Genomic DNA, 15017 nt, shown 5'->3' on the forward strand with positions numbered 1-15017 from the left:
TTCTTGCCTTGCTCCTGATCTTAGAGGAAAGTTCTCAGCTTTTTACTGTTGATTATCATGTTGGCTGGGAGCTTGTTATATGTAGCCTGTATTATGTTCAGGTAGTTCCCTCTACCTCCATTTTATTGGGAGTTTTTATCATGAAAGGATGTTGAATTTTGTCGAGTGCTTTTTCTGCATCTACTGAGGTGATCATGATTTTTCCCCTTCAGTTTGTTAACATAGTGCATCGCACTGAGTGATTTGAGGAATTTGAATGAGTCATGCATTCCTGGAATTAATGCCAGCTGATGATGGTGTGTGATCCTTTCGTGCGCTCTTAACTTCAGTTTGCCAGTATTTTGTTGAGCATTTTGCACCTATGTTCATGAGGGATATTGGCCTGTAACTTTTCTTTTCTTTGTGGTGTCTTTGGCTTTGGTATCAAGGCAATGCTTTCCCTCATAAAATGAGTTTGGAAGTGTTCCTTCCATTTCGATTTTTAGAAGAGTTTGTAGCGTGTTTTTGTATTTTCCAATTTTCACACTGACTTATTATTTCTATAATAACAAATGGTGTTTAAAAACTAATAAATTGGCAATTTTAACAAATTCTTAACCCCGTATATTAGATTTTAGAATGATAATCATTACATAGTATTCAATATACATTTAAATCTAAAAGGTGGTTATCTTTTTCAGTGTAATGGGTTCTGATGCAGGTGTTGTTACTCAAAAAGTCTTCCAGTTGATGGGATTGACTAATGCTGTGTTTGCTTTTTAGTATCTTTGTATTTGCTTGTGTTACTTAAACAATTTCCATACTTTCTTTTATGACACTGCCTGAATACACATGCTGTGTGAAGTAGGGCAAATTCTATAACCATTTTAAGTTTTGCTCTTCCAGCTCTTCAGTAGGAATAATACTAATTGTGTGTACATAATTAGGTTACTGTGAAGATTAAATTAATAAAACACTTGACGTGGGCTTGCTTAAGTACAACTATTTCAAAATGTTCATTATTACTTCTTTTATTAGTAATATTTATTACCTGCTAATGTACTTTATAAGACCCAATCCAGAATTACAGTTCACTTGTTTCCTATTATCATCAACATAGAGTTTGCCCAAACCTATTTAAACCATGATGTTTGAATATATTTTCTTTATGTTTTCTATTTTAGATTTTTTCTTCATTTAATATTACAATAATTCTATCTTCATTGGAGCTTTGGATGGATGAAAATAAAATTACGGTAACTGGAGATGCTAATGACTTATTACACAGATTTTTAAAATGGAAAAGATCATATCTTGTTTTGCGTCCACACGATGTGGCATTTTTACTTGTGTAAGCATATCTTGGCATTACTAAACCTTATACAGAAGCAACATACCTATATTTAACCAAATTTCAACCAATTTTTCTTACATATAAGATCATGTGAATACTGTTTTTCCACAACACAGATTTTGTAGCAGAATTATTGATATCAACCATCCCATTTATTGCTCTGTAGTTAACACTCATTCCTTCAGTCTTGTTACCATATGCTTTCTTAAAGTATATACATATCACTAAATAGCTTACTGCATAAAATGTTAACAATATCTGTCTGAAGCAATGTGCCTGAATTCTATGAGTACAGTAATTTGGCCTTTTCTCTTTATGCTTTACTTCCATAAAATAAAGCCAAAAATAACAAGGGTTTAGAAATAATTTTGTATATTTAATATCTCTGACGTACCATATTCACATGGTGTTGCATTTTACAAGATATAAACCACCTTGTCAATTTAGTAACCTCTTTGTTTTTCTCTTATCAGTATTGAGGACATATGTATATTATATATTATTATATTATGCAAATGATCATATATATCTAAAATTATAATCTTTTAAATATTTTTCTGTCTTACAGATATGCCCCACCTTTGCATGGCTCTGGCTAATTCTGTCTGATTAAGGGGAGACTTCAGTCCATAAAGTGACTGACTGCCTATTTATAAACCATATTTCCTTATCTTTCTAATTTGAAATAATTTTAGTTATTTATTTATTATTTTGTTATTTTAGGAATTATTTACTTGAATTATTTTTAAGAAACATTACAGAAAGAATCATTATTTTCTCAACATTCCATATGAGAATACACTTTCTATTGTTGTCTAAGTCTATTTGATTGTTTTCAAGGGAAGCAGACACATTTATTCACTTCCTGTGATTTGTTACCTTAATGTTAGGTGATAATACCTATGAATTTATGATATAAATATGCAAAACAGAAATTGCATTAGGCACATTGAATATTAGTCGTGCTTAATTTTACAAATTTATGTGATTATGATCCTTTCTTTAAACTTAAGTTACAGAGAAAAATCAAAGTATGTTGGTGCAACCTTTCAAGGGAAGATATGTGACCCTCAGTACGGAGGAGGTGTTGCTCTGGTTGGTATAGTTTAATTTGCACAACTAAGATGTATATAGAATGCTATTTAGATTAATATACAGTTAGATATTTCCCTATTTTATTATTTCTATGTATCCTAAAATTTGCATAATGATTCTAGGGATCTTTGCCTCTGCTGCTGTTAAAAATGTTTGAATTATAAGAAGCCCTTATTGAACTTACTACATACAAAACTTTTGCAATTTTTTTTAGTCTTATAAAATGCTTATGAATTTTTCATATACTCAACATTTAATCATTAATTGATTTTAATTTCAAGGATGGATTTTTTAACTGTCTTTTAATTATGTAGCTAACATAATTATGAACCAGGTTAAAATTAAACTTTGAAGCTTATTTATCACCTGCCTTAAAGTGCTTCGTGGGGCATAGGTGAAGAATAACAGAATCACATGCCCTAATTGACATTATTAATCTTAGTAGAAAATCCTGGTGTATTGAAAGTTGGTATGTTTTTTGCCCTATTTCATAAAGCCTATCTATGGTTATTCTGATACATAGAACTTGCCTTTTTAAACTTTTTGTGCATTTGTACAATGTCTGCTGGAGTTTGGGAGGCGATATATAATGCTCTTGTTTCAGTGAACAAGGGAAGCTAAGTTAAAAAAATAAATAAATGAATCAATCAAATGGAGACACGTTTCATCTTTGAAATTCACAACTCAGAGTTTGGAAAATGTGGCTTATTGTTATGGGCAAGTCATTACTAGTCTCAAAAGCTGGAATATGACTGGTTTATCCAATCACATGGAATAGTAGGAAATCTTAAGAGCAGAACTGATTCTCTCCAAAGGCCAGCTAACTACCAGGAGAAAGGAAATGCCATCCTTTACTGGAAAGTCTGCAGCTCATGGGCAGAGGGTAGTGGTCTCTGCAGTGAAAGGAGCATTCAGAGAAGAGCTTTTCTTAATATTCTTCTTCCTATTTATTCTCCACACTTCACTTGGATAGTCATTGCCTGATCTTTCACTAGGAAAATCAGCAGCAGTCATTGTTTACTCACAGCAGTGAGCTGTTGAAGAAAACGGTGGAAACTCTGCCCTCTGATACTTAAACACCCAGTACCATCTCTCCCTTGGCACTATGTCCTTCCAGGGCTGCTCCTTTCTAAAAGTGTATAGCTGAAACCATAACTGAGTAGTTTTTGTTTGAGTAGAAGCAAGTCAGAAATCAACAGTTTTGATGTCCGCATCTCCTTGCCCTGGGCCACATGCATCCACCTGTCTTGCCAAGTTCACTTACTCCCAAAGGCTGACACAAGTCAGTTCTTGTCCTCAAGGACTTGCAACAGTACATATTACCAGACGTATTGTCTGTTGACTATGTAGATCCTGACTATTCAACTTCCTCCGGCCTCAGAGGAAAATACACTACACAACATATACCATTTGAAGCAGTTTTATTAAGTACTTATAACCAGGAATTTCAAACAAAATAAAGTGTAAGCTATCATAGAAAAGGATTAATTGCATAAGGGATAAGATCAATGCATGTGAAGCATAAATGATGAAATTGGAAAATCCGAATAAGGACATTTTACAGGAGACATTGGAAAAGTTAGGGAAGATAAAAGAAAAGTTAAGAGAAATGGATGATTAAAGTACAAGTACCAATATCTAGACATTAAGAATAATGGAGATGAAAATATTAAAATCATAAGAAAACTTTTGAAGGGAACATGAAAATAAATTTCACAGAATTACATTCACAGAACAGTTTCCAGCCACTGCCAGATCAACAAAATGCCTCTGTCAGGAAGTCCCTCTGGGAATCTCCTCATGATACCTCACACTACACCATCTGGCAGGAGGGGACGAACGTGGGTTGTCATATGCAAAGGGCACATGGAAAATAAAAAAAGAAGAGCAAAAATATGCACAACAATGAGATGAAAATATCAAATATGAAGACAAGTTGTTATGTTTCCAGAAGGAAGAAAATCATAAAATAAGGAAGACATTCCATAGTCAGAAAAGCCACATTGGATGCTAAAGGAATGTATTGAGGGTAAAAGTACTTTGAAGGCACAGTTCATAACTAAAAAGAAATCTGAGGCACAGTAAAAATATTTTCAGGCATATAAGCCCTCAAAAGATTTGCCAAACAAAAGACTAACATTCAGGACATATTGGTAGAAATTGTCTATTTCCATGAAAAGCTACAAGATTATGAAACTGAAAGTGAATAAATATAGCTAAAATTTTTTGTTGTCTTAAGATGCAAATAGCTGGAGCTGGGCTATCCAATGAATATTGGTCTTAACAAAAGCAAAGCACTGTAACAATCGAATGGAAGAAATGTAAACATAGCCAGGGAAGAAGAAATGTAAAAACAAGTAAGACAAATGGAAAATATAAAATAAAATGGTTTTAATATATCTTCATATGACAGCAATTATGTGAGTGTAACTGGATTAAACTCACCAAATCAGACAGAGTCTCTGATTTAAAATTTTTAAAAAGTACTTTTATTCTAAAAATTTTTTAATTAGTTATTTACAAGAGATATATTAATGGCAAAGTCAAGGTGAGTATAAAAATGATGAAATATATTCCACTTAAATAAGAAACAAGTAAAATGTTAATTCATTATTGAGGCAAATAGGCATAAATCTTCCATGCAGAAATTTTAGCATATATTTTGTTTGATTTATTCTAGGCATTTAGCCTTGTTTGATGATATCAGTAAATATATTTTAAATATAACTTAAGCATGTTTCTTTTATGGTGAAAGACAAATGATATACAATGACTTGTATCCAATGGTATTTCTATATTTACTTGTAGCTTTTGATTTAAATTCTTCTGTGTGCAATGTTGTCATGTGTCAATAAGAACAATTTTGTTCTTTTTTTCCTTTCCACTATATATATCTTTAAATTTTTTTTCTGTAATTAACTAGGGTCTCAAGAATAATATTCAGTTGAAAGAGTTGAATTGAATAATGTGTAATTAATAGCAGACATTCTTGTATCATTCCTGATCTCAGAGGAAAAACTCAATATTGTGTTATTAGGTATTATGTTTGCTTTAGGTTATTATAAACACTTTAATATAATAATAAAGCTCAGTTTGTAAATCTAAGCTTTTTACAATGCATTTTATTTTTTAATCCCATCTTTGTACTTTTTAAAGGGAAATTAATCCTGCTTAAATGTATTTGAAGTTTTTTCCTAAATATCCCATTTTAGTAGCACATTACTACTATTGTTTTTGATTATCTCATATAATTTTTTTCTTACTTAGTTGAAAGAAACAATATGCTACAGAAGGGGTCATTTTATTACCTTTATATTAAATTAAATTGTCTTTTACGATATTATAGTGATCAATGTCAATGCCAATCAAAGTCTCAGCAGGTTTTTTTTTTGGGTAAAAATTGACAAGCTGATACTAAATTCCTATGTGTAAATATAAAAGGGAAAATATATAAAACAACTTTGGAAGTTGAAGAAAAGTTGAAGATATAACTTCTTAAAAACTATAGTAATTAAGATACTGCAGTGTAGATAAATTGATCAGTGTAACAAAATAGGAAGTCTAAAAATACAACCTGACATATTTTTAAGAGATTTATGACAAATTGCCAAGGCAGTTTTGTCATGCACTAAACAAAAATGAAAAATTAAAATAAAATAGTGACAGTAGACTTTAAGTCAAAAGCATTGTTGGAAATTAGAAGATCATGATATGGGAAATCAATAATATCTAAATGTATCACAAATAATTTCTGCTGAAGTTTGAGGAGTGGGGGAGGAAAGGCAGAATAGTTAAGGAAATTAGTGTCTAATAAACTGGCAGAAAATAAACTGAAAATCAATGAGCTGATTATCCAAACGTATATGAGAAAATAAAAACAGAATAACATGAAAACAAGTGGAAGGCAGGAAATTAAGATAAAAGCAGAAACCTATGAAAGATTAGAGGTAGAATAGAGATATTCAAAAAGGATATTAGACCTTAAAAACCTAAAAGGCAAGCATATTTCCAGCAGAACTGATTTTTATAAAACAGAGCAGGCTTATATTAATAAAATCATGAAAATAATGGGAAATGCTACAGATATAGATACTATTAAGGTAATAATAGAACACTGTATAACTTAGATAAATTTGAAAACATTGTTAAAGGGAGCCAGTAATTTACTAAAACTTGCACAAGAAGAAAGTAGAAATTCAGAATAACACCAAACTACTAAAGGAATTAATTTATCTGAAAGTATCACAAGGTAAAAGACAATGCTTTTAGGGGAGCATTCTACATGATTATGAGGGAACTGATTCTTTCAATCTCATACATTTGTAGAGAATAGAAAAAGAGAACACCTTTCACACAACTGGAAGTCAGCATTACCACAATAATAAAAATATCAAACGAGGTTGCTGCACAAAGGAAATTAGAGGCTAATTTATTCACTAACCTAGTGGAGGTAAGTCAAAATACTAATCAGCTGAATCCAGCCATCTATAAAGATAACAGACTATGACCAAAGTGATTTTATCCAACGAAAGTAGGATCATTTCACCTTAGAAATGTAAGATCATTTAACTTAAAATAATGTCATAATATTGTTTCAGTTAATAGCATTAGGATAATATGGTAAAAATGGACAGGATATATAGTAGATCAGAGAGAAAGTCTGAGGAGATGCTGAAAAGGAGGTATGAATGACGAGACAAAAGCAGTCACGGGAAGGTCTAGGAAATCAGTCCATGAGAAAGATCATTATTTCAAATGGAAATGAATGTCATGAACAAGGGTCATTGAAGTAGGTGAAAGTATGATTGTATAGGTCCTTGAAGATCATGATAAACAGTTTTGGATTTTATTCTCTTTGCAATGAGTAGGCACTACAAGTTTTTAAGCCAGAGAGAAGTATTTCTCCGGTAACCTTAAAGAGAAGTAATTGTCAGGGGGCAAGGGTACAAAGCAAGGAGACCAAATAGGAGACACTTGCAGATGAGTGAATATAAACTAGTATTTTATTCTCGGATATGTGAGTAGTTTTTATCTGGTATAAATTATGAAAATAAAACAGAAGGGCTTGCTAACTTATCAGATGCATTGCATGTATGATGGAAAAATCATTATTATGCCTCAGATTTGTCCTGAAAAACTAGGTAGAGGAAGGTGGGGTAGGCTTTGGAGGCAGATAGGAAATGGAAGGGTGGAAGAAGAGGTTTATTTTGTACCTGGACCTGTAAAGTTTGAGGAATGCTTGCGATGGCTAATTTATGTCAGTTTGGAGGGTTTTTTATGAGATTGATACTCAAATGGGTGAAATTTGTATAAAGCACATTGCTGTCCGTAATGTGGGTGGGTATCATACAGACAGTTGAAGGCCTGAATGGAACAAAAAGACCAACTCTGCCTAAGCAAGAGGGCATTCGTCAGCAGACTGTCCTTCAGGCTTCATCTGCACCATTGTATCACCTTGGTCTCCAGCCTGCTGGCCTTCAGACAGGAACTGCATCACTGCCTCTCCTGATCTGCAGGCTGCTGGCTCACTCTGCAGGTTTTGTACTATTTCTCTAATTGGTACAATGGCTAATACTTAAAAGATAGATGCACGATAGAGAATATGATGATGCTGATGAGAGGGAGAGAGATAGGTACATAGATACAGAGATAGATGGATAGGTTGTTTTATGGGATTGATTACCCAAATTCATACCTCTGCTGTCTCCCTGGCACATGTCAGTTTCTTGAGGCTGCCCTTTTTAGTTGCCTGGATAGACCCTTTCCCACTTCTATGGCCAAGCAGGGGGAGACAGAGTACAAGAAAACAAAACTATGCCAACTACACTTCAATAATAAATAAACAAATAAATAACAAAAAGAACCCACCTTGTTTGAACCCAAGCTGTTGAAGCCACAGCTCCACCGAAAGGAGAGGAGGAGGTGGTTGCCTGGAGGTGAGCTCTGACTGCAGATTCCCGCACAGAGCTACCTGGGGCTGCCGCTGCCCCTTCAGAGCCATCTGGGGGACAAGGCATGGGAGAACAGAGGAGCAGGAGAGAAAAATAAACGGGATTTCCCCACTCTCCCTGAGATGTAGGAGTTTTCTTTCCCACTCCTCAATCCAGAATTAGAAAATTTCTCCTGATTCTCTCTGTACACTACTACAGTGCTCACCTCCAAACTCTGGCTACGGGCCATCAGGCCAAAGGATATAAACTCACTTCCAGGTCGGCGGTGCTGTGAATTCTAGTGTTCTTCCCTTCTGACTGCTTGTACTTTCAGACTTGTCAAGAGAGTAGCCCCTCTATTCTGTGCAGGTTTTAGTGGGAGAGATAGAACCCTGTCTTGAAGTGTATTCATCAAAATGTTATTAGATGTATTTGAAGACGCAGTGTAATCTGTGGATTTTCCCTAAGCTTCATATGTTTTTGTATGGTCCAAATGTGGTATAATAAGTATCTTACATTTATAAAAAGAAGAATGATAAAGGCATTTTAGTTTTGAAAAGAGTTTAAGTAACTGAGGAAGAATGGATAGCCAGCATTCTTATCATCAGTCATCATTTACCATAATGTAAATTAAATCAGTGGGTTAATTTATGATTTTTAAAAAAATGTATGTAACATTCATAGTAAGTCTTCATCTTCAAATAAATTATAAATGAACACAATCTATTAATAATTTCCCACATTATGTGTGTATCTTTAAAGATTTTCTTTCTTGGGTACAAATATGACTATAACTATTGTTATATATAATTAATAAGTTATTGGGGTCTTTTTTTTCTTGGACTGATGCCACCAAGTGAACAGGACGTTTGCATTTTGGTAACATTTCAGATTTTACTCTTCATATTCTTCTCATATTGGTAATTGCTACCTATAACATATTAGGCCAACTTGGATGGCATTTCTGTGGTTAACATATTAAATGTCTTTATTATGTTTTATCAAAGGACAGTTTTTAATAATTCATTATTCTCTAGGTAAATGAATTATCTCCTAACATGTGAGTGTGTACATGTATTTTTTTTTCCAGGATCCCGGAAGCTTAAATCTGGAATCACTTGCAGTTATTATGGCTCAACTACTGAGCCTCAGTATGGGAATAGCTATGATGACATTAACAAATGCCAGTGCTCAGGAGCTATCTGCATAATGAACCCAGAAGCCATGTAAGATGCTTTATATATGTGGTTTATATGAAAATAAGTTGGTGTATTTAGTTTAAGAAAGTCTAGTTATTAAAATAATAATGGTTGAATATAAGCTGTGATCAGTGACCCCCCAAATCAATATATGTGTATGTGTTTATATGTATATATATATGTATTCAATGCCAGTGCTGTATATCTCTATCTCTGTATCTCCTGTAATCTAATGACACACTTGCTTTCTCATATGGTATTTAACTCTACATTTATTACTTGTGCTTATTTGAATGATCTTTATCATTTAATGGATGATTTGATAAGCAAGAATGATTTATTAGTACGGCCTCGTCTGTATGACTCTCCTTCATTCTGCCTTGGCTCAGCCTCAGCTCTTGGTATCTATTGATTTCAGATGTAATTTATTCAGCCTTCTGTCAATAGAGAAGGTCTTTTGCAGTGTTCTTATCGTGCCTCAAAGACCTAGTGAGTTTGTTTGCTGTTGCCATCAGTATTCTCAGGGTACACTGTGAGGTTTTACAGAATCAGGACTGAATAGTCGGGGGAGTTGGGGAAACTGTCGTGCAGTTGGTGGCTGGAGCCTTACTCCTGGTGGACAATTCCTGGAACCATTTCCTGCTTCTCAGATGTCCTAGAGAATCAAGCCCCACTGCTTACAGCAACAAATGATGACATCTCATTCTCTCCATTCCTTCCCTCCTGGTTTCACAATCATTTTCCTAGAAAAACTTGCACTCCAATGTTTATCTCAGGCTCTGATTCGGGAGGAACCCATATGAAAATAATGATCCCAGAGGTGGCTATAGAAAACAAAACTTAGGTGATCATGGAACTGGATCAATACATGGTCTGATGGCAGCAGACTATTGTTATTAATGATCTTGAGTGCTGCTTATTAAATTTTTACTTATCTTTGATTATAGTTTTTAGTGATGGTGAGGATATGTTGCTTGTGATACTGTGCGATGATTACAATGGTTATAATGAAGAAGAAATGATAGGAAGGATTAGAAGATCTTAAACAGGAATAGCTTCTTGGAACCTCTGCCTCCTCCTACATATTGTGCAGGTGTCTCTGCTCACTTTTGAAAGTAGGTTATTTTGTTGGGGTGTCTGAATTATTCTCATCATGGTTGGCATCCTACAAAAGACAGTATTTTCTCATTTTTTTTTCTTTGGAGAAATTATTAAGTGTAAATAGATTGGCCTTTAATTGTTTTTTCTAATTGTACCTGATGATATTACTCTGAAATTTCCGATTGTAGCATATTGAGATTTTATTGAACTTGTATCCTACAGCTTTGCTAAATTAACTTATTAGTTCTGAGCCTTTAGCTTTATTAAAATTTTACACATGTACAACCACATATTGTACAGTTTTACATTTTCCTTTTCAATCTTTATATTTTTTTCAATTTCTATTTTTTGCCTTATACAGTGGTTAAGACCTCGACTACAATGTAAACTATGTGTGGCTGTCTTTGCTGTGTTTCTGGCTTATGGGGCAGATTCCTTACTCTTTCACCATTAAATGTGTTAGCTGAAGGTTTTTCATGCAGGCTTTTTAATTAGGTTGAAAAAGTTCCTTTTTATTCCTTGTTTGCCCAAGATTTTGTCCTAAATAAATTTTATCACGTTTTGAGATGAATGTATTTTTTCTACATTATTCTGTTAGCCATTAAAGTATTTTTTATTGAATTATAAATATTTGAATAACAGTTTTTAAACAGTTTTTTTCCTGGGATGAACTACATTTGGACATATGCATTATTATTTTATGTATTTATCCTATTTGTTGCATGATTTTTCTCTAATATTTATGAGGGGCACTGGTTTTTATCGGGATTCTCTTGTAGTTCCTTTGAAGGGTTTAAATTTTGGGATAACAGTGGACTTTTTTGGAAAGTTGGTATTAATTCTTCCCAAATTATTTGATAGAATCTACCAGTGAACCCATCTGAATGGAAATAGACATATTTTTGGGAAGATGTTTAATAATTCATTTTTAAAATATAAGGGTATTTATTTAGATTTTGGTTATTTTCAAAGTATTTTCATTGAAATTAATTTGCTGTAAATTTTTGTAATCTTCGATTATTTCCTATGAAAGTCACTGGGCTTTCCAGTGACAATCTCTTTTATATCTGATACAGACAACTGGCATTTTCTCCTTTATTTCTTAATCCCTCTCACTTGGGCTTCATCAATTAATAGATTTTTTTCCAAAGACCACATTTTAATTATATTGGCTCTTTCCCATCACTTGTGTATGTTGGACTCTGGAGTTTAGGTGATAACTTTGAGTTGGAGATAAAGGTATCAGAGCTAGCTGGTAGAGGAGTTATCTATAATAATCCAGTATAGAACTGGGTGAGATATCTATGAATAAGTATTGATAAAGAAGGGAAAAGCCCACTCTTCTTTGTTAATGCAAAGGTATTACGATATTTAGAAGTCATGAGTGGAAAGAGAAGAAGCAGAGAAGGTGCTCTCTGTGAGATAAAAGCTGCAAGTGACAGCAGTGGCATGTATCAGCCAACACACTTCATTGATTAGTTAGTTATGCCTACCAAAAATATTTAAACTCTTGCACAGTTGACTTCCCAGGCACAGAAAATGAAAGTTTGACACTTTAAAAAATTGAGCCTTTTGTCTGTTGTGGAATTGCTATTGAAGAGCTTTATTCTGAGGCTAGGCAGTTTATGGAAGCATCATTTACCTAAAAATTTGATGTTTGATATATTTTTAGTCCATTCCACTGGTGTGAAGAGCTTTAGTAACTGCAGCATGGAGGATTTTGCACACTTGATTTCAAAGCCAAGTTCCCAGTGTCTTTGAAATCAGCCACGCTCAGATCCGTCATACAAAGCTGCCGACTGTGGCAATGGAGAAGTGGAACAAGGAGAGCAATGTGACTGTGGGAGTGAGGAGGTTGGTACTGGTTTGGAAGAATATACAGCAGAATTACATCAAAGTGATTAATTGATTTATATAGAGTTACCCTTGCCATTTTCCCTAGTTTGTCAAACTCACTTTGCTATGAATATCTGCAGAAAGCATGTAGGGATTACAATACTAATGGGTGCACTTGTACATTGGTAAATGGATTCAGTGGTTTGTCAATTATCCACATAGGTGATTTTTCAAGGTCATTAATCCAGTAGCTGAGCTGACCTCAGTTTATACTTCCCCTGGAGAGTGTGTCCCTCCTCAGTACAGGCATACCTCAGAGATACTGTGGTTCTGTTCCCGACCACAATAAAGCAAGTTGAAAAAATTATTTGGTTTCCCAGTGCACGAAAAAGTTGTGTCACACTAGATTGTAACAGTCACTTAGGGGTGCAACAGCATTATATTTAAAAAAAAAAAAAGCAATGTGCACACCCTAGTTAAAACATTTTGTTGCTAAAAAATGCTACCATCATCTTAGTTTTTCAGTGAGGTATAATCTTTTTGCTGCTGGAGGAGATTGCTTTGATGTGGACGGCTGCTGGCTGATCAGGGTGGTGGTTATTGAAGGTTGGGGTGACTGAAGTCATTTTTTAAAATAAGAATGATGATGAAATTTGCCACATCCATTGACTCTTCCAAGCAATTTCTCTGTAGCATGTGATGCTGTTTGATAGCATTTTATCTGCAGCAGCCCTTTTTAAAACAGTGGAGTCAATCTCCTCATACCTTGACCTGCCACCGCTTTATCATCTTTAATGTAATTTTATGTAATATTCTAAATCCTTTTGTTGTCATTTCAACAATCTTCACCAGGAGTAAAGTCCATCTCCAGAAACTACTTTCTTTGCTCTTCCATGAGAAGCAACTCCTCAGCCATTCGTTTTATCATGATTTTGTGGCAATTCAGTCAGATAGATCTTCAGCTTCCGCTCCTAATTCTAGTTCCCTTGCTATTTCCACCACACCTGCAGTGACTTCCTCCACTGAAGTCTTGTGCCCCTCAAAGACATCCAGGAGGGTTGTAATCAACTTCTTCCAGTTTTCTGTGAATGTTGATGTTTGATCTCTCCTCATGAAATGGTCTTAATGACATCTAGAATGCTGAATCCATTTCAGAGGATTTCAACTTACTTTGCTGAGATCCATCAGAGAAATCACTATCTGTAGCACTTACAGGTTTACAAAATATATCTCTTGAATAATAAGATTTGAAAGTTCAGATTACCTCTTTGACCCATGGGCTGCAGAATGGATGTTGTGTTAACAGGCATGAAAACAACCTGAATTCTGATGTCCATCTCCACCAGAGCTCTTGGGGTGACCAGGGTGCACTCTCCGTGAGCAGGAATAACTTGAATCTTTTTTCTGAGCAGTAGGTCTCAACAGTGGGCTTCAACAACTCAGTAAAACCATGTTGTAAACAGATGTGCTGTCATCTAGGCTTTCTTGTTCCATTGATAGAGCACAGGCAGGAGTGGATTTAACAATTTTACTGGGCCCTAGGATTTTTGGAATGGCAGTTAAGCATTGGCTTCAACTTAAGAGTCATGAGCTCTCATTAGCCCTGAACAAAAGGCTTGGCCTGTCCTTTGAAACTTTGAGGCCAGGCATTGACTTCTCTCTAGCTATGGAAGTCCTGGACGGCATCTTCTACATTTCATCTACATTGAAAATCTGTTTGCTTAGTGTAACCACCTTCATACATTCACTAAGCTAGATCTTTTGGGTAACTTGCTGCGCAGCTTCTCCATCAGCACCTGATGCTTCACTGGCACTTTTCTGTTAACGGAGACGGCTTCTTTCCTTAAACCTCATAAACCAACCTCCCATAGCTCCCAGATTTTCTTCTGCAACTTCCTCCCCTCTCTCAGCCTTCATAGAATTGAAGAGAGATGGGGCTTTGGTTTTCCTTACTAAGCTTAATCGTTTCTAGCTTTTGATTTAAAGTGAGAGACATGCAACCCTTCTTTCGAGTTGGACACCTTAGAGACTATTGTAGGTTATTAATTGGCCTGAATTCAATATTGTAGTGTCTCAGGGAATAGGGAGGCCTGAGGAGAGGGAGAGAGATGGGGAAACATGGTCAGAACATGCACACATTTGTCCATGAAGTTTGCTGTCATTCTGTGGACACACTTTATGGTGCATAAAAAAATGTACAATACTAATTTCAGAGATCACTGATCACAGACACCACAATCAAATATAATAATGGAAAAGCTGGAAGCATTGTGAGAATACCAAAATGTGACACAGACACATAATGTGAGCAGATACCATCAGGAAGATAGAGCCAATAGACTTATTTGGTACAGAGTTGCCACAAACCTTCAATTTGTAGAGAACAGTTTCTGTGAAGCACAATACAATGAGGTATGCCTGTATTTATTTTTCACCTAAGATCTTCCTGCCATTCAGAAAGATAGATATGAAGCTTTCACAACTGGATATGGAAACACAAGAAGCACACTTGTGGCATGGAAT

At 34.8% G+C, this 15017-nt stretch overlaps 1 protein-coding gene across 1 annotated transcript; it reads left to right on the plus strand.

Annotated features, from left to right (window-relative positions):
- The first annotated feature begins 684 nt into the window (after nucleotides 1-684).
- Nucleotides 685-12563, plus strand: LOC140845293 (disintegrin and metalloproteinase domain-containing protein 2-like). The gene is given in 6 exon segments (XM_073219278.1): nucleotides 685-747; nucleotides 1164-1330; nucleotides 2347-2428; nucleotides 9449-9518; nucleotides 9521-9583; nucleotides 12331-12563. Coding segments are annotated over 6 exon segments (678 nt in total).
- The last annotated feature ends 2454 nt before the right edge of the window (nucleotides 12564-15017 follow it).

Source organism: Manis javanica, chromosome 12 (genome assembly GCF_040802235.1).
Source record: "Manis javanica isolate MJ-LG chromosome 12, MJ_LKY, whole genome shotgun sequence".
NCBI classification, from domain to species: Eukaryota; Metazoa; Chordata; class Mammalia; order Pholidota; family Manidae; genus Manis; species Manis javanica.